General features: G+C 44.0%; 1 protein-coding gene across 2 annotated transcripts in view; it reads left to right on the forward strand.

Moving 5' to 3' along the window:
• Positions 1-20,402, forward strand: part of rftn2 (raftlin family member 2) — a 35,138-nt gene extending 14,736 nt beyond the window's left edge. The window contains exons 2-8 of one of the 2 annotated variants that reach the window (XM_021597404.3): positions 5,059-5,239; positions 6,149-6,441; positions 7,006-7,224; positions 15,706-15,812; positions 16,160-16,263; positions 16,375-16,453; positions 18,593-20,402. In XM_021597404.3, coding sequence (XP_021453079.3) covers positions 5,059-5,239; positions 6,149-6,441; positions 7,006-7,224; positions 15,706-15,812; positions 16,160-16,263; positions 16,375-16,453; positions 18,593-18,802 — 1,193 coding nt within the window. In that variant the 3' untranslated portion in view covers positions 18,803-20,402. Of the gene's footprint in view, positions 1-5,058; positions 5,240-6,148; positions 6,442-7,005; positions 7,225-15,705; positions 15,813-16,159; positions 16,264-16,359; positions 16,454-18,592 lie in introns of both variants that reach the window. The other variant, XM_021597403.3, reaches the window with a different exon arrangement.
• The last annotated feature ends 106 nt before the right edge of the window (positions 20,403-20,508 follow it).

Raw genomic sequence — 20,508 nt, forward strand, 5'->3', positions numbered from 1 at the left:
GTAGTTGAAGACACTTGCCAGTTGCTCCATGCATGCTCAGAGTACACGTCCTGGTAATCCATCCGGCCTTGTGAATGTTGACCTGTTTAAAGGTTTTGCTCACATTGGCTACGGAGAGCATGATCACACTGTCATCCAAAACAGCTGGTGCTCTCCTGCATGCTTCAGTGTTGCTGGTCTCAAAGCGAGCATAAAAGGCATTTATCCCGTCTGGTTGGCTCCCATCACTGGGCAGCTAAAGGCTGGGTTTCCCTTTTGTAGTCCGTAATAGTCTGCAAACCCTGCCACATCCAACAAATGTCAGAGCCAGTGTAGTAGGATACAATCTTAGTCCTGTGTTTGATGGTTCGTCTGAGGGCATAGTGGGATTTCTTATAAGCGTCCGGATTAGTGTCCCGCTCCTTGAAAGTGGCAGCTCTAGCCTTTAGCTTGGTGCAGATGTTGCCTGTAGTCCATGGCTTCTGGTTGGGATATGTAGGTACGGTCACTGTGGGGACGACGTCATCGATGCACTTATTGATAATCGGCAAAGACTGGGGAGTTTTTTATGATGAAAAATTGATCTATGATGAAAAGAATACTTGAGGAAAACCTGCTTCAGTCTGCTTTAAGCCAGACACTGGAAGAGCAATTCACCTTTCATCAGGATAATAACCTGCAACACAAAGCCAAATCTACACTGGAGTTGCTTACCATGAAGGCAGTGAATGTTACTGATTGGCCAAGTTACATTTTTGACTTGAATCTGCTTGAAAATCTATGGCAATGCTTGAAAATCTATGGCAATACTAGAAAATTGCTGTCTTGCCATGATCCCCAACAACTTGACAGAGCTTGAAGAATTTTAAAAAGAATAATGGGCAAATAGTGCACAATGCAGGTGTGCAAAGCTTTTATGAGCTTTACCCAGAAAGACTCTAACAGCTGTAATTGGTGCCAAAGGTGTTTCTAACATGTATTGACTCGGGGGGAGGTGAATACTTATCTAATCAAGGTATATTAGTATTTTTTGTTGATTTATTAGTCCACTTTGACATTACAGATTATTTTGTGCAGATTGTTGACAAAAAATGACAATTAAATCCATTTTAATCCCACTTCGTAACACAATAAAATGTGAAGATATTCTATAGGCATTGTATTTGGTGTCAATGTTTAAACGTCAAACTGGTGTCCGTTGTGAACACAGTTGGAAGAGTTAATAGAAAATAATGCCATCGTTGATTAGATGCTGTTGAGTAGGCTATTTTCTCTTGAACCATATGGCCTATCTATTAGAAACTCATGTATGGACACAGGTATAATACATTAATACAGTTGGGAGAACAAGTATTTGATACACTGCCGATTTTGCAGGCTTTCCTACTTACAAAGCATGTAGAGGTCTGTATTTTTTTATCATAGGTACACTTCAACTGTGAGAGACGGAATCTAAAACAAAAATCCAGAAAATCACATTTGTATGATTTTTAAGTAATTCATTTGCATTTTATTGCATGACCATAAGTATTTGATCACCTACCAAAGAGTAAGAATTCCGGCTCTCACAGACCTGTTCGTTTTTCTTTAAGAAGCAATTGTAAATGAGAACTTGTTCTCAACTTGCCTACCTGGTTAGATAAAGGTGGAGAAAAAAAAGTAGAAATTACCTAAATTCTGTTTGATTTTCTGTTAATTACCAACATTTCCTGAAGATTTAGGTAATTATAGCCAATTCAGTTGCAGTAATTATGTTACTGATTTTTGTTGGGGGTGGGGGTAATTCTAGTAGGGGTCCTTCACATCAACATTGTGTTTTGATGTATTTCTGATACATTTTAAGACTTTTTCTGGTAGATTTTATTTCTTCATCTATTTATCCAGAAATCAATGCCTTAACTTATGGCACATTTTGGAAAATTGGTGAAAAACAATTGTATGCCTTAAATTCCCCAAAATATGGACTCTTAGATTTCATTTGATACCCAATTTGATATGTTCCTATGAACTTCACATATTGGTACTCATGGGTCCTTTTCAATGGAAATGCCTATATTTGGAATCCAGCATCCCTTTCTCTCTTTCCTCTCAATTTCCTTAAGTCTCCTTCTACCCTCCTTCTTTCTCTTCTTTACTCACCTTTCTTCTTTTGCCAGCTTTCTTTCCCTCTTCCTCACTTTTATACAAGCTTCCTTTTCACACACAAGCTTTCTGGCTCATAAAATCTTTCTTGTAAACCCCTTTTTTGAGGCACACTTGGTATCTCCTTCCTCCTCTAATTTCTCCCCATTTCCCTCATTCTTTCCACAGTCGGCCCCTCTCTCTTCCCCCTCCTGTGCTCCCCCTCTCCTCTCTTTTTCTCACACACAGTAGAGAACAGAGGGCTCAGTGTGTGGGTTGACAAGGGTGAGCCGTGGTGATGGGAGGGGGTGTGAGGTGGCTGAAAGAAGGGAGATGGAGAGGGACAAAAGAGCCCAGGCGAGAGAGACGTGTGTGTGTGTGTGTGTGTGTGAGAGAGAGAGAGACTGGATTAATAGCCTGGCGTTGAGCTCCTCTAGGGAGCTTTTGGTGAAAATGTCATTTTCGTTGCTCAGGTGGGACCCAACAGACACACACACTCAGACACAAATGCTGAGATGACAGAGACACCACCAGTTCAAAAGCTTCTCGTCCACTGCTTCCCTGGCCACCCACCCGTCTAGAGATTTCACTATGACCTGGACTTGCCAGGATGTTTTAAACCATAGCCAAATTCAGCCAGGCCCTGCCAAATTCACATGGCAGAAATTCCAGTAACAAGCTGTTATTATCTCCGTTCCAGAGGTGTTTATGTGGGAGAGAGGGTGTGTATGAGATTTGAGTGGGAGTGTGTTTTGTGTGTGAATGTGTGTAAATATATGATGAGCTTGTTTGCCGTCAGTTGGAATGTGTGGAGCATGTTTTTATGTCTAAAAATGGGATTTGGTGTTTGTTTTTGTGTGCTTACATGCGTGCTTGACTGTGATTGTTTACTTTCGGGTGTGAGTGTATGTCTCCGGCACCGAGCCAGCCCTGTGAACAGACCCTCTTTGTGAACACAGGATGTATGGTGATGCTATAGGTCTCCAGACAGAGTCGTGAGAAAACTATAGAAAACAACTCCACCAGACAGACTAGTCACATGTTATCAACAAACCTTAACACAATGCCCCCTCAACACAGACAACTATCCAGCAGCACCAACATATGTTTTATTGTCACATACACCGGATAGCTGCAGTGAAATGTTGTTTTACAGGGTCAACTATAGTTAATTAGGGTTGCTCAATGGCAACCCTAATGGATTTTTCACCTTGTCGGCGTGGATATTCAAACCGCCAACCTTTCGGTTACAGGCCCAACGCTCTAACCCGCTAGGCTACCTGCCGCCCTGCAACAACACTGCAAACCAACCGAAACCAAAAAAAGAACCCCGGTAACACATGACTTCAGTCCGAACTTAATGCAACACCCCTAGAATACCAATGTTAGCGAGGCACTACCACATTAACATCACCACAGCTAGAGAGGTAGCTGGTAAGCTACAGTGTGTGTATATATAGCAGAGTATGTGGTGGTGGTGGTTCTATGGTGGTGTCCTCTCATCAGGGCCTGCCTTGGGTTAGGGTTGTCAGGGTTACTGGTGGTTCTATGGTGGTGTCCTCTCATCAGGGCCTGCCTTGGGTTAGGGTTGTCAGGGTTACTGGTGGTTCGATGGTGGTGTCCTCTCATCAGGGCCTGCCTTGGGTTAGGGTTGTCAGGGTTACTGGTGGTTCTATGGTGGTGTCCTCTCATCAGGGCCTGCCTTGGGTTAGCGTTGTCAGGGTTACTGGTGGTTCTATGGTGGTGTCCTCTCATCAGGGCCTGCCCTGGGTTAGGGTTGTCAGGGTTACTGGTGGTTCTATGGTGGTGTCCTCTCATCAGGGCCTGCCCTGGGTTAGGGTTGTCAGGGTTACTGGTGGTTCTATGGTGGTGTCCTCATGGGTTAGGGTTGTCAGGGTTACTGGTGGTTCTATGGTGGTGTCCTCTCATCAGGGCCTGCCCTGGGTTAGGGTTGTCAGGGTTACTGGTGGTTCTATGGTGGTGTCCTCTCATCAGGGCCTGCCCTGGGTTAGGGTTGTCAGGGTTACTGGGGGTTCTATGGTGGTGTCCTCTCATCAGGGCCTGCCCTGGGTTAGGGTTGTCAGGGTTACTGGTGGTTCTATGGTGGTGTCCTCATGGGTTAGGGTTGTCAGGGTTACTGGTGGTTCTATGGTGGTGTCCTCTCATCAGGGCCTGCCCTGGGTTAGGGTTGTCAGGGTTACTGGTGGTTCTATGGTGGTGTCCTCTCATCAGGGCCTGCCCTGGGTTAGGGTTGTCAGGGTTACTGGGGGTTCTATGGTGGTGTCCTCTCATCAGGGCCTGCCTTGGGTTAGGGTTGTCAGGGTTACTGGTGGTGTAAGAGAAACCACTGGATGAACAGACATCTGTCTGATCAGCATAGCAAGAGGAGATGTCTTATTTTGGAACTGTTAGCTGTACATCATGAGAAGAGTTTGTGAAGTGATGTGCTGCTAGTGTGAGACTGGCAGCATTATTTAATGATTAAGTCGCTCTGCATAAGAGTGTCTGTCTGCTACAGTAAACTGTCTGCTTATGGGACAGTCCAGAGTCTCCAGACTGGCCTTCTACTCTCCACTTTCTCTCTGTGTGAATACCTCAGCATTTCCCCTCTTATCTCCTTATCGCCTGCTAAAGAGATTATATGACAGACAGACAAGAAGATCTGATTGATGTTCAGTTCAGGACAGACTTAACCTCTGGGGTTAGACTACAGACAGAGGAAGACAGATGTCATGCTGCTAGCCTCAACTCCTCCTTCCTCTTTTTTCTTAATGCAGGAGTTTCTAGTGATTTTATTGACTCACTGTGTTCCTCTTTCTCCTTCTCTTTTATCTTCCTTATTTACTGCTCCTTGCCCCTTTTCCCCCTCTGTTCTTCTCCTCATCCTCCCCATGTCTCATCTCCCCTCCTCTCCACTTCCTTTGTTTTTCTTTCTCCTCTCCTCCCCTCCCCCTTCAGGTAGTCGCCCCACGGTGCAGTATGTGTCCTCTCTGTGCGAGCTGTCCCAGGCCCTGCAGCCCTACTACACCCAGGGCTATGTCCTCACCACTCTGCATCCCATCATTCTCTCTGTTGGACGCACACGTTCCCTGCCCTTCAGCCTGCTCTACCGAGCCATCCTGGCCCGCCCACGACCCAGGTACCAGACACACAAGCATGCATGCCTGGAGGCACATACACACACACACAGACAGCCGCTTCAGGTAGAATTGCCCCGTTCTAGAATCAGTTTGAACCATTTGGGAGGTAAAGCACAAAACTTACCTTAGATCTGTGCCTAGGCCAGGGGCCGCCACAACCCATAACCCTCCCACCCATCCCTTAATCTGAGCTCAGCATTGGAACAAGCTACCCAGCCTTAACCCATCCAACCTGGTAAATACTGTAGATGAATGATAGATGATGTAGCTGCATATTTAATGCAACTTCAGTGGGAGGTCAGACTGCTGTTTAAGGGGGAGGGGTTAGGGGGAGACTCCTGGAGAGTATGTTTTGTGGGGCTCTGAGCTGCAGGGGTTGCCATTGGGTAGAAATGTACCCTGACAACAACAGCTCTCTCAAGGCCAATAGGGCCTCAGAATCTCACACATGGTACCTTCTGTGTTATTATCAAACCTGTAATATTACATATTATTAAAATGTGTATTTTATTTGAATATACATATACTACAATGTGTGTGTGTGTGTATATACACTACCTATTTAGTATGGTTGTTTATGCTTTATGTTTAGAAAGTAGTAGCCATCTCATGCATGGCCAATTAATAAATAATGAATTCTGTCTGCAAACACTGACAAAAACAAATCAAGTATGAACTCTCCAGCTGGACAGGGCTCTGTAGCAAGAGACTATTTACCAAGCCAATGCATACAGATTAGACATGGCTTTATAGTCTCAGAGTAGCTAACAGTCAAAACACATGAATGATGAATGAATGCCCTGTATGCAGCTTGTGATTACCAGTTTGAACCTGCAGTACAATGACTGAACGTCTGTGTCTCTGTTCTGTTCTCCTTTCTTCTGTTCTCTCCTCCCTCTGTCTCTTAGTAAGCAGGTGGTGTCCATGTGTCACAGTGTTCCTGTGCTGAGGGTGGAGGAGTGGCCTATCCCAGGGGAGTCCCTGACAGACGACACTGTTAGAGCACTGATCGACAGGGTGAACAGTAGTGCCAGGGGCGGAGTGAGGTTTGTGGGCTCAGTGCTCCAGCAGGCTGGAGGAGGGGGCAGTAACGGCAGGGTGCCTAGCCCCAGGAGAGGCTATCAATCCCCCCCACACACTCCTCCATGTACCCCTCCTGGAGAAGGAGAACTGGAGGATCACAGCCCTACCTACAGCCCTGGTGAGATACTAGTTCTCTCTTCTCTTTTATTCCCGTGTCTCGTCTTCTGTTCAGCTCCCAGGCTTCCACTTTCTCACGACTTGGAAGGATGGCAACGTGAGACTACTTCTCTTCTCTCCTCATCTGTCCCCTCACCTTAACAATGTTGACATGTGGGCTATATCTGCTATCTCCTCTTAACGTCACACAACCTCAAAATGCTGAACACATCACAGCCACACTGGAGTCCTAGATTTGTTTCTCCCTTCAACACTATTCATCGCCCTCTCCCCTGGTCTGTCAGTGATGTTCAGTTGAACTCTGTGTTGAAGACACTGACTGATGGCCCTGGGGTAGGAGAGGCCTCTGCATGTCAGTCAGCTAACCCTCACCCACCAAGCTGGGCACAACCCCTCACCACAGAGACAACCATACAGACTGAGACGTCCTCGTCCTAAGTAGGGCGAGATGAGCTCACGTTAGAGTTCACATAGACCGCCAATGTCTGTTGTCTCTGCACCTTCTTTCTTGTTCTCTTGATCTGACCCTCTACCTCTTACACCCCCCCCCCCCCCCCCATCTCAGACCTAAGGTTGCTGGTGTTCTTCCACTCATGGGCACCAGGTTGTGCTCCGCTGGAAGCTCTGGCCTGTCAGTACCACCAGGGGGCACTGTCCATGCGTGTGTCCAGGAAGGGTCAGGTGGTCAGCGCGCTGGAGGCCGATTGGCTGGAGCTGACAGCAGCCTACTACCGCAAAGGCTGGTCATTGGTGGACTCGTTTGTGTACTGGGACACACCCAAAGGTACTGTCAAATGCTGAGATATAGAGAGACTCTTAAGGTGGATGTAAGATTCATACTGTATAACAGCCACACCAAGCTTAAAAAGCAATAACAACATATATGCTGTGACATCTTGCTTTGGAGTTGTAAGATCTCCAGCAAAGAGCAAAGGTCAACATCTTGTGACACTTTACTTCTCTGGAAGAGAGGATGGGATTTAATAATAATTATATATTAATATATGCCATTTAGCAGACGCTTTTATCCAAAGTGACTTAGTCATGCATGCATGTTTTTAACATGTGGGTGGTCCAGGGAATCAAACCAACTATCCTGGCAAAGCAAGCGCCATGCTCTACCAACTGAGCTCCAGAGGACCAGAGAGTATAGAGAGATTAAGAACACTTTGTCCTCATCCACCTCTCTCATTCTGCTACTTTATCTATTTTTTGCGTCTCCTCAAAAATGAGTTCCTTTCATTTTTTTGTCTTCCCTCCCCCTATGTCCCCCGGATGAGTCACTTCCTGTCTCTTAGTCCCTCCTCTTCTCTCCCCCTCCCCCTCCTCCTCTCTCATATGCTCCTCCTCCTTTCTACCCCTCTCTGCCTCCTCCCTTATCTCTCCCACTGTGGCTATATTTGGAGCTCTATTCCCAACCTCCCGACCTGGCTTCCTGTTACGCCATAGACTGGCAGCAGCCGCAAAAATCCACATCATTTGTAGACATCTGGGGCCTGGGAATATAGCACACGGGAGTCTCTCTCTGTCGCTCTCTCACACACACAGGCAAATTCTTGTGTGCGCGCATGTGCACATATGCACACAGCCTACTTCTCCATGTCTGTAACTAGTTTATTGTCATTCTAATGAGAAGTTTTACAACACCTACCCATTCAAGGGTTTTTCTTTATGATTACTATTTTCTACATAGACGTCACAACTATGAAATAACATGGTAACCAATAATCATGTAGTAACCAAAAACGTGTTAAACAAATCAAAATATATTTGAGATTCTTCAAAGTAGCCACCCTTTGCCTTGATGACAGCTTTGCACACTCTTGGCATTCTCTCAACCAGCTTCACCTGAAATGCTTTTCCAACAGTCTTGAAGGAGTTCCCACATATGCTGAGCACTTGTTGGCTGCTTTTCCTTCACTCTGCGGTCCAACTCATCCCAAACCATCTCAATTTGGTTAAGGTCGGGTAATTGTTGAGGCCAGGTCATCTGATGCAGCACTCATCACTCTCCTTCTTGGTAAAATAGCACTTACACAGCCTGGAGGTGTGTTGGGTAATTGTCCTATTGAAAAACAAATTATATTCCCACTAAGCCCAAACCAGATGGGATGGCATACCACTGCAGAATGCTGTGGTAGCCATGCTGGTTAAGTGTGCCTTGAATTCTAAATAATTCAGACAGTGTCACCAGCAAAGCACCATCACACCTTCTCCTCCATGCTTCACGGTGAGAACCACACATGCGGAGATCATCCATTCACCTACTCTGCGTCTCACAAAGACACGGCGGTTGGAACCACAAATCTCAACTTTGGACACATCAGACTAAAGAACAGATTTCCACTGGTTTAATGTCCATTGCTTATGTTACTTGGCCCAAGAAAGTCTCTTCTTATTATTGGTGTCCTTTTAGTAGTGGTTTCTTTGCAGCAATTCGACCATGAAGGCCTGATTCACACAGTCTCCTCTGAACAGTTTTTTATTTTTTATTTCACCTTTATTTAACCAGGTAGGCCAGTTGAGAAGTTCTCATTTACAACTGCGATCTGGCCAAGATAAAGCAAAGCAGTGCGACAAACACCACAGAGTTACACATGGGATAAACAAACATACAGTCAATAACACAATAGAAAAATCTATATACAGTGTGTGCAAATAGAGTGCCTTGCGAAAGTATTCGGCCCCCTTGAACTTTGCGACCTTTTGCCACATTTCAGGCTTCAAACATAAAGACATAAAACTGTATTTTTTTGTGAAGAATCAACAACAAGTGGGACACAATCATGAAGTGGAACGACATTTATTGGATATTTCAAACTTTTTTAACAAATCAAAAACTGAAAAATTGGGCGTGCAAAATTATTCAGCCCCTTTACTTTCAGTGCAGCAAACTCTCTCCAGAAGTTCAGTGAGGATCTCTGAATGATCCAATGTTGACCTAAATGACTAATGATGATAAATACAATCCACCTGTGTGTAATCAAGTGTCCGTATAAATGCACCTGCACTGTGATAGTCTCAGAGGTCCGTTAAAAGCGCAGAGAGCATCATGAAGAACAAGGAACACACCAGGCAGGTCCGAGATACTGTTGTGAAGAAGTTCAAAGCCGGATTTGGATACAAAAAGATTTCCCAAGCTTTAAACATCCCAAGGAGCACTGTGCAAGCGATAATATTGAAATGGAAGGAGTATCAGACCACTGCAAATCTACCAAGACCTGGCCGTCCCTCTAAACTTTCAGCTCATACAAGGAGAAGACTGATCAGAGATGCAGCCAAGAGGCCCATGATCACTCTGGATGAACTGCAGAGATCTACAGCTGAGGTGGGAGACTCTGTCCATAGGACAACAATCAGTCGTATATTGCACAAATCTGGCCTTTATGGAAGAGTGGCAAGAAGAAAGCCATTTCTTAAAGATATCCATAAAAAGTGTCGTTTAAAGTTTGCCACAAGTTTGCCACACACACCAAACATGTGGAAGAAGGTGCTCTGGTCAGATGAAACCAAAATTGAACTTTTTGGCAACAATGCAAAACGTTATGTTTGGCGTAAAAGCAACACAGCTGAACACACCATCCCCACTGTCAAACATGGTGGTGGCAGCATCATGGTTTGGGCCTGCTTTTCTTCAGCAGGGACAGGGAAGATGGTTAAAATTGATGGGAAGATGGATGGAGCCAAATACAGGACCATTCTGGAAGAAAACCTGATGGAGTCTGCAAAAGACCTGAGACTGGGACGGAGATTTGTCTTCCAACAAGACAATGATCCAAAACATAAAGCAAAATCTACAATGGAATGGTTCAAAAATAAACATATCCAGGTGTTAGAATGGCCAAGTCAAAGTCCAGACCTGAATCCAATCGAGAATCTGTGGAAAGAACTGAAAACTGCTGTTCACAAATGCTCTCCATCCAACCTCACTGAGCTCGAGCTGTTTTGCAAGGAGGAATGGGAAAAAATGTCAGTCTCTCGATGTGCAAAACTGATAGAGACATACCCCAAGCGGCTTACAGCTGTAATCGCAGCAAAAGGTGGCGCTACAAAGTATTAACTTAAAGGGGCTGAATAATTTTGCACGCCCAATTTTTCAGTTTTTGATTTGTTAAAAAAGTTTGAAATATCCAATAAATGTCGTTCCACTTCATGATTGTGTCGATTCTTCACAAAAAAATACAGTTTTTTGTCTTTATGTTTGAAGCCTGAAATGTGGCAAAAGGTCGCAAAGTTCAAGGGGGCCGAATACTTTCGCAAGGCACTTAAGATTAGGGAGGTAAAGGCAATAAATAGGCCACAGTGGCAAAATAATTACAATTTAGCAATTAAACACTGGAGTCAGATGTGCAGATGACAATGTGCAAGTAGAGATACTGGGGTGCAAAGGAGCAAAAAATAATATGTGGATGAGGTAGTTGGGTGGGATATTAACAGATAGGCTGTGTACAGGTGCAATGATTGGTAAGCTGTTCTGACAGCTGTTGCTTATATTACAGTGAGGGAAGATATAAGACTCCAGTTTCAGGTATATTTCACTGGTCATCCCCAAAGCCAACTCCTCGTTTGGCCACCTTTCCTTCCAGTTCTCTGCTGCCAATGATTGGAACGAATTGCAAAATCACTGAAACTGGTCAGGATGATATATAATGAGGGTGCCCATGTTTACAGATTTAGGGTTGTACCTGGTAGGTTCCTTGATATTTTGTGTGAGATTGAGGGCATCTAGCTTAGATTGTAGGACGGTCGGGGTGTTAAGCATATCCCAGTTAGGGTCATCTAACAGTACAAACCCTGAAGATAAATGGGGGAGAAATTAATTCACATATGGTGTCCAGTGCACAGCTGGGGGCTGAGGGGGCCTGTAACAAGCGGCAACAGTGAGATACTTATTTCTGGAAAGGTGGATTTTTAAAAGTAGAAGCTCGATCTGTTTGTGCACAGACCTGGATAACATGACAGAACTCTGCAGGCTATATCTTTAGTAGATGGCACCTCCACCCCCTTTGGCTGTTCTATCTTGGCAGAAAATGTTGTAGTTGGGGATGGACATTTCAGAATTTTGGGTGGCCTTCCTAAGCCAGGATTCAGGCACAGCTAGGACATCAGGGTTGGCAGAGTGTGGTAAAGCAGTGAATAAAACAAACTTAGGGAGGAGGATTCTGATGTTAACATGCATGAAACCAAGGCTTTTAAGGTTACAGAAGTCAACAAATGAGAGCACTCTGGGAATAGGAGTGGTGCTGGGGGCAACAGGGCCTGGGTTAACCTCTACATCACCAGAGGAGGAGTAGGATAAGGATACGGCTAAAGGCTAAAAGAACTGGTCGTCTAGTGCGTCGGGGACAAAGAATAAAAGGAGCAGATTTCTGGGCGTGGTAGAATAGATTCAAGGCATAATGTACATACAAGGGTATGGTAGGATGTGAGTACAGTGAAGGTAAACCTAGGCATTGAGTGACGATGAGAGAGGTTTCGTCTCTGGAGGCACCAGTTAAGCCAGGTGTGGTCTCTGCATGTGTGTGGTGTTAGACAAAAGAGCTATCTAAGGCATTTTGAGCGGGACTGATGGCTCTATAGTGAAATAAAACAATAAGAACTAGCCAAGACAGCAGTAGACAAGGCATATTGACATTAGAGAGAGGCATAACACAATTACAGGTGTTGATCAGGAGAGCTGAGACAACGGGTAAATGGCAATGAATGGGCAGAGCGGGTCAGTTAGGTACGTACAGGATCGGAGTTTGAGGCTGGGGCCGACAGGTAAACAAAATTAGGTACCGTGTTATTGAAATAGTCTGGGGGGGGGGCATCGGCTGTCTAGCCAATTGATCATAAGGTAATTTAACGTAAGCCTCTAGGAAGAGGGAACGCAACACCCTGCTACAACTCAACTCCCCGTGGAGTGAAAGATGAATGGGACTGAAGGTGCGGGTAAGGATGACAAAGGCAGAAAATGTACTGTTTACTGGGAATTTATTTATTCCTTCACATGGTAATTTGGGGAAAAGGGTCTGGACGGAACCAAAGAAAGTAAAAGTTAGAACCCCCTCTCCTACCTTACCTGCCTACCCACTACTTACCTAATCATTTAGCATCACCTGGTGCGCTAACCAAAATACAGGGGGTGGTCCGCTCAGGTCTTACCGTGTGTGTGTGTGTGTGTGTGTGTGTGTATAGACAAATACTAGGGGTTATATACAGTGGGGCAAAAAAAGTATTTAGTCAGCCACCAATTGTGCAAGTTCTCCCAATTAAAAAGATGAGGCCTGTCATTTTCATCATAGGTACTTCAACTATGACAGACAAAATGAGAAGAAAAAAAATCCAGAAAATCACATTGTAGGATTTTTAATTCATTTATTTGCAAATTATGGTGGAAAATAAGTATTTGGTCAATAACCAAAGTTTATCTCAATATTTTGTTATATACCCTTTGTTGGCAATGACAGAGGTCAAATGTTTTCTGTAAGTCTTCACAAGGTTTTCACACACTTGCTGGTATTTTGGCCCATTCCTCCATGCAGATCTCCTCTAGAGCAGTGATGTTTTGGGGCTGTTGCTGGGCAACACGGACTTTCAACTCCCTCCAAAGATTTTCTATGGGGTTGAGATCTGGAGACTGGCTAGGCCACTCCAGGACCTTGAAATGCTTCTTACGAAGCCACTCCTTCGTTCCCAGGGTGGTGTGTTTGGGATCATTGTCATGCTGAAAGACCCAGCCACGTTTCATATTCAATGCCCTTGCTGATGGAAGGAGGTTTTCACTCAAAATCTCACAATACATGGCCCCATTCATTCTTTCCTTTACATGGATCAGTCGTCCTGGTCCCTTTGCAGAAAAACAGCCCCAAAGCATGATGTTTCCACCCCCATGCTTCACAGTAGGTATGGTGTTCTTTGGATGCAACTCAGCATTCTTTGTCCTCCAAACAAGACGAGTTGAGTTACCAAAAAGTTATATTTTGGTTTCATCTGACCATATGACATTCTCCCAATCTTCTTCTGGATCATCCAAATGCTCTCTAGCAAACTTCAGACGGACCTGGACATGTACTGGCTTAAGCAGCGGGACACGTCTGGCACTGCAGGATTTTAGTCCCTGGCGGCGTAGTGTGTTACTAATGGTAGGCTTTGTTACTTTGGTCCCAGCTCTCTGCAGGTCATTCACTAGGTCCCCCCGTTTGGTTCTGGAATTTTTGCTCACTGTTCTTGTGATCATTTTGACCCCACGGGGTGAGATCTTGCGTGGAGCCCCAGATCGAGGGAGATTATCAGTGGTCTTGTATGTCTTCCATTTCCTAATAATTGCTCCCACAGTTGATTTCTTCAAATCAAGCTGCTTACCTATTGCAGATTCAGTCTTCCCAGCCTGGTGCAGGTCTACAATTTTGTTTCTGGTGTCCTTTGACAGCTCTTTGGTCTTGGCCATAGTGGAGTTTGGAGTGTGACTGTTTGAGGTTGTGGACAGGTCTTTTATACTGATAACAAGTTCAAACAGGTGCCATTAATACAGGTAACGAGTGGAGGACAGAGGAGCCTCTTAAAGAAGAAGTTACAGGTCTGTGAGAGCCAGAAATCTTGCTTGTTTGTAGGTGACCAAATACTTGTTTCCACCATAATTTGCTAATTGATTAATTAACAATCTGATTTTCTGGATTTTTTTTCTCATTTTGTCTGTCATAGTTGAAGTGTACCTATGATGAAATGTACAGGCCTCTCTCATCTTTTTAAGTGGGAGAACTTGCACAATTGGTGGCTGACTAAATACTTTTTTGCCCCACTGTATGAGCAGCAATAGGTGAGTCAGGGTGCCGTTCGGTAGTCACTACTACGCTAGGCGAGCAGGGGACACAGCATTCAGAAAAGCTAGCGGGTCGGGGCTAGTAGATGGTTCTTCGGTGACATCGAAACAGAATAATAGCCTGTTGAGACCACATCGGGCGATCACGTCGGCAGTCCAGTCGTGATGGATTGGCGGGGCTCCGTGTCGACAATAAAGGGTCCAGGCCAATTGGCAAAGGAGGTATTGTAGCACAAAAATTAGTTGGTATATGGCCCTAGCTCGAGGTTAGCTGGTGCTTGCTTTGGGACAGAGGTGTTAGCTAACAGTAGCCACTCGTATGCAGCTAGCTAGTTGCGATGATCCGGTGTAATGATCCAGAGCGGCAGGAATCAGATGATATGGTAGAGAGAAACAGTTGATGTTGAGATGTGTCTATTACTTGAACTCTGAAGCATTTATTTGGGATGCTATTGAGGTGCAGTTAACTCTAATGAATTTATCCTCTGCAGCAGAGAGAACTCTGGGTCTTCCTTTCCTGTGGCGGTCCTCATGAGAGCCAGTTTCATCATAGTGCTTGATGGTTTTTACAACTGCACTGAAAGTTTTTTCAAGTGCTTGAAATTTCCCGGAATGACTGACCTTCATGTCTTAAAGTAATGATGGACTATTGTTTCTCTTTGCTTATTTGAGCTGTGCTTGCCATAATATGGACTTTGTTTTTTTACCATAGCAGGTAGCCTAGTGGTTAGAGCGTTGGACTAGTAACCGAAATGTTGCTGATCGAATCCCCGAGCTGACAAGGTAAAAATCTGTCATTCTGCCCCTGAACAAGGCAGTTAACCCACTGTTCCTAGGCCGCCATTGTAAATAAGACTTTGTGCTTAATTGACTTGCCTTGTTAAATAAAATATTTAAATTAAATAGGGCTATCTTCTGTATACCACCCCTACCTTACCACAACACACCTGATTGGCTCAAACGCATTAAGAAGGAAAGAAATTCCACAAATGAACTTTTAAGAAGGTACAACTGTTAATTGAAATGCTTTCCAGGTGACTACCTCACGAAGCTGGTTGAGAGAATGCCAAGTGTGCAAAGCTGTCAAGGCAAAGTGTGGCTATTTGAAGAATGTCACATCTCAAATATATTTTGATTTGTTAAAAAAAAAGTTACAACATGATTCCATAGTTTGTCTCCACTATTATTCTACATTGTAGAAAATAGTAAAAATAAAGAAAAACCCTTGAATGAGTAGGTGTTCTAAAACATTTGACCGGTAGTGTCCTTTCTGTACTATCTGGAATTCACTGCCACGTGTAGAGCATTGTTCACAATGCACTTCAGCCGCTACAGTAAAGGTATCTGCTGATGCACGTCTGTCTACTGATTTTGCATTTGTGTAACTCATAGCGTTTGAGTGTGTGTTTTCTGGTAGATATGCATTGTATGTTGATTGATTGTCTGTGTGTGTTGTCTCAGGTGAGCCCGTGCCCAGGTCTCTAGAGGGGTTGTTTGTCTATGAGGAGAGAAGCACTGCCCCTCCTGCCAACGACACCATCGTAGTGGAGCAGTGGACCGTCATCGAGGTCAGAGAGCCGTGTGTGTGTGTTACCAATTACCTGTGTGTGTGTGGTTCAGCCAGTGAGGACAGGTGAATGTGTTGCAGTAGGTAGATATTCTCTGGGGAAGATCCTGTTGGGGGAGAGAGAGAGGTTAGCATTACAGTTACGTCTCTGTGTGTGTCCAAGTAAACACAGCTCAAACAACTAGTTGTGGTAAATGACATTCACTTCTGAGCAACATAATGTGTCTCAGGAGTGTGTTTGTGTGCCAACAACCCTAATCGTAATACTACAAGATGGATAAACAAAGTGTAGAAAACATGCAACAATTGTCTGTGTCCAGTGTGTGACATCATTGCTGTGTTGTATAGGGTTCTGATGTGAAGACAGATTACGGGCCACTCCTTCACACACTGGCTGAGTTTGGCTGGCTGCTCACCTGTGTCCTGCCCACACCTATCATCCGCCATGACAGGTAACACACATAATTGATGTTTTGCTGGAACAAACTGGTCCATTTTGTAGACCGGGTCATCAGGCCTTGTATGAGGATTTTCTTTCTAATATATAGATTGTGTGTCTCCAGTGATGGTAATCTGGCCACCAAGCAGGTGGTGTTCCTACAGAGACCAGTCAAGACGTCTTCAGTACCACAGAGGAACCAGGTGAGGGCTTGGCTTCAGTTAGCACAAAATACTACACCAGGAATGTTGCTATTTTTGGGACAATACTGCCCCTTGTGGGTTTTTGTTATAAGATAAAGATGAAATCAGAGTGAGATTTTGGCATTATCACACTAATCAATGAATTATATTACATTAGCACTAGCAATTACACATCTGTGCTGCATTCGATATGTTAGTTGTTTTAATTGGATATTCAGGCAAGATTTTGATGACATCCCTGACTATCTGCAAAACATTTGGTTATTGCATAGAACATTTTAAATAATCACAGGTACATGGTAGCAGTGTACATTTTCATCAACAATTTTTTTTAAATCCTATTTTCCCTGACTACAAATGGGACTCTCAATCACGGCCGGTTGTGATACAGCCTGGAATTGAACCAGGGTCTGTAATGACGCCTCTAGCACTGGGGTGCAGTGCCTTAGACCGCTGTGCCACTTGGGAGCCCAATGGACATTTAATTTGACATTAAACTCATTTTCATCTATTTTGTAAGAAAGCCCATTTCCGACACTCAAAAATGTTGATACTATCTCAGTTTCGAGATACTAACTCCAAGTTTTGAGGTAATAGAACATACATATAGGATATGTTTCGTCATTCGTTTCCTCATTCGTTTCGTCAACTGTGATCAAATTTGGTTTATATTCAAACTTCAGGTGGCTAGGCTACCTAGACCTTATCATTCCACGATTGACTGGAATTAATCAATCGACACAATAGTGATGACATACTGTGTGAGTAACCTTTTAATTACAGATGCTATGGCCTACACGATGCAACACTGCATAAAGCAAACTCAGCCCTGTTAGTTCTATTGTCCAATGTTCTATTTTTAACCACATGACCTGATTTTATAAAATATCTGGTTCCATCATATAAACATGTTTTCTAGCTGATTTATTGCTATGTCATACCCTCCAACTAGGGTCTGAAATTTGACCTGATTAGGTTGGTCCAGTGGTCCTCAAACCGCTCCTCGGGGATCCCCAGACTTTTCACAATTTTGTTTCATTCCAGAACGAGTTCACCTGATTCACCGAATCAAGGGCTTGATGATTAGTTGACAAGTTGAATCAGGTGTGCTGGTTCTGGGAAAGATCAAATACATGAACCGGCTGGGGGGTCCACGAGGACAGGTTTGAGAATCACTGGGTTAGTCAACCAGATTAGGAAAAACTCTGGGCCCCAAGATATTTTGAGATAGCATTGGCCTATTTATTTACTTTTAATTATCGGTGGGAATGGGCTTCCATAGTTTTGTCCAATCCTAAACATGCATGCATGCAGAATATTTCATGCAATCCTCTCATTGGCAGAATTAACATCTTTCAGTTGCACGGTCTGATTGAGCTGATCTGCCTGGCTCTCGTAACAAAGCTCCCAGGCGGTCACACACATCAATCTTTTGAACTTGCGAAGCCAGGACACTTGGCTTGTAACTGATATCAACTAGAAACAATCATGTTTACTCTCTTTAATGTAGGCTTTTCGTGGTTGTTGCTTTGATCACATCAGAAGCTCTATATTTTCTCATGGGCACTGTTATTTATTTATCTGTGTTGCCGATCTCACGCCGTGGTCTACAAATGGTGGTTGTGGTAGTTGTTTTTCCAATGGGGAAAAACAAATGGTATTTGTTGAATATTAGGTGTACAGTAATACTTCTGCCATTTTTGGAAAGCTACAATTTATTTACCCCCCTTGACTGTTATGATGTGGAGAAAATCAGAGCTGTAAATAATCAGAGCTGTAAATTGTCTAACCTGTAGCCAAGTCTTTATAGCCTATAATGTTAATTATGGCTGTCATTGGTTACAATCTGCCACAATATCAATGAAGCCAGCTAAGGTATATGAGGGGATAGTAGTAGTTGGATATGGCTATCTGAATGTGCACATGATGGAAGTTAGCGGTAACCTAAATATTCATTATTTAATAGAAAAAGATGCACTGACTATTATGTGACAACATTGTCCAGTCGTTTGATAATAACTAAAGCTAACAAATGACAAAAAGACTAAAAAGTATTTTAAGACTAAAACTAAATCTAAAATAGCTGCCAAAGTCAACACTGCATGCTAGACTCTTCCTCACCTCTTTGTCCTCTCCCAGGCGGGGTCCATGCAGAGGGACGTGGCCACTCATTCTGTGAGTCGTGGTGTGGGCAGCCCCCGAACACACCCCACTGAGGAGCTGTCCCCCACCGCGGGGGGTATCGGGGGGTTCCCCGTCTTCGGAGGGGGGTACCCCAGCGCCCTGTCCCACCTGGAAGAGGGAGGCTTCGAGCAGGAAGACGGGGCGGCAGAGGTCACATGCATGTGAACCCTGAGATTGACACATAGATAATATCTATCCCCCATCTATCCCTCTAATCTCTTCCCTAACCAAGAAGATCATAGATTAGAAAGCAAAACGTGGCACTTTTTAAGGTATTTTATTATGAAGCCATATGCACCATTTTGAGATGGTGTTATTTCCTTTTTTAAACATTTTGTTGGGAAAACCAAGCAGTCTGTGTTCACTGACATTGAGATACGTTTACTCATACCCACATTCTTCCACACATACACTTATTAGTCCTGATTCAAAAAGATCACATTGTTCACGCTGCACCTTTTCATGTGATGAGAACACAGACACACACATTCACACAACTGTCACCAGCACAAATCAGGAAGCACAGGACACACCAGGAAGAACCTCTGTGTGCACAGGCAGACCTCTGGACTAATCTCCCTGTGACCCACAACACACCTGTTGGACAGATGTGTCCCAATGTTTTTGTTCTTCAGTCACTGCTCACGTTTCAGACAATGTTCCTGTTTTGGGAAACCTCCTCACCCGCTCATCCACCCTCCCCTTTAGAACTGCCAACACCTCTATTCAATACAACTCTCCTCATTCTGACGTGACATCACGTCTGCTCAGGCTCAAGGTGACACGGTTCAGAGACACAACATATCTACATCCTGCCACCAGCTCCTCTCCCTCTTCTCCTTTCCCATAAACACACCCAGCAGGATGTAAACATTTATCAGGTGGACAAATAGACACGTTCGCTGTGTTGGCGGTACTGACAAAATCCAGGTCAGACTTGTCTATGGGCCTGGCGGTGAGTACAGCCATATTACAAACAGCCCTCTCTCTTTCTGTGATGGTTGTGTTTAACTCGGAGTGTTTGAGGTCAGGCCTGGAGAAGCTTGTTTGTACATTCATTTCTTGGTTGAGTTCAGATGTGTTTTTATATATATATATATATATACACACACACACACACACACACACACACACAGAGAGAGATAGAGGACTGCCAAGCCACAGGGGTGCCTGGGTAAGTAGGAACGATTGGATAATATTTCTGAGATGTACACATACAGTACATTAGAGCCATTGTATTCAGACAGTCTGATTGGTGCTAAACATCTATTGTTCACTAATCTGTTCATGATGTCATCATTCGTGTATATTTCATAACAATTTTACCAGTTGGCATCGGATCAGTAGATATTCTGTTCCTGCACCTATTCTGTCATTGGAAATTGCTGGTAGTTTCATCATAGCCACATGGCACTGGTTCTCAGGCCTCAATTGTTTCATTCTGCTCAGTGCTGATGTAGATTCCTCTCCTCAGATCTTGAGACAAAAGCCCTAGTTTGTTCAGGAGATAGTGACAGTTGACTCTTTTTAAATGTTTGATCATGTGAAGGGCTTGTTGTATAAGAAAACATCACCATGCTGCTGTACATCGTAATGTTAACAGGAAGTATTACTAGAGATGCACAGACTGTTTTTAAATTAGCTCCCTTTTTTGGGGATGGCGAAACAAATCAGTATTATCTACCTGTTGCAGTGTTTTCATTTTGGAGAAATTGTCATTTGTTGTCATTGGTGTTTTATCTAATTAAAAAGTGAATTTCCCTTTCTTGTTCCTCTGCGTGCAGTTGTATTCTCTGCTTAAGAAATACTGACCGATTTACTTTTAAAGCGCTTGGCCCCACATTCACATCTACCACCTTAACCTTCTTCAT

Source organism: Oncorhynchus mykiss, chromosome 3 (genome assembly GCF_057628025.1).
Source record: "Oncorhynchus mykiss isolate SJ-2025 chromosome 3, ASM5762802v1, whole genome shotgun sequence".
Classification (NCBI taxonomy): Eukaryota; Metazoa; Chordata; class Actinopteri; order Salmoniformes; family Salmonidae; genus Oncorhynchus; species Oncorhynchus mykiss.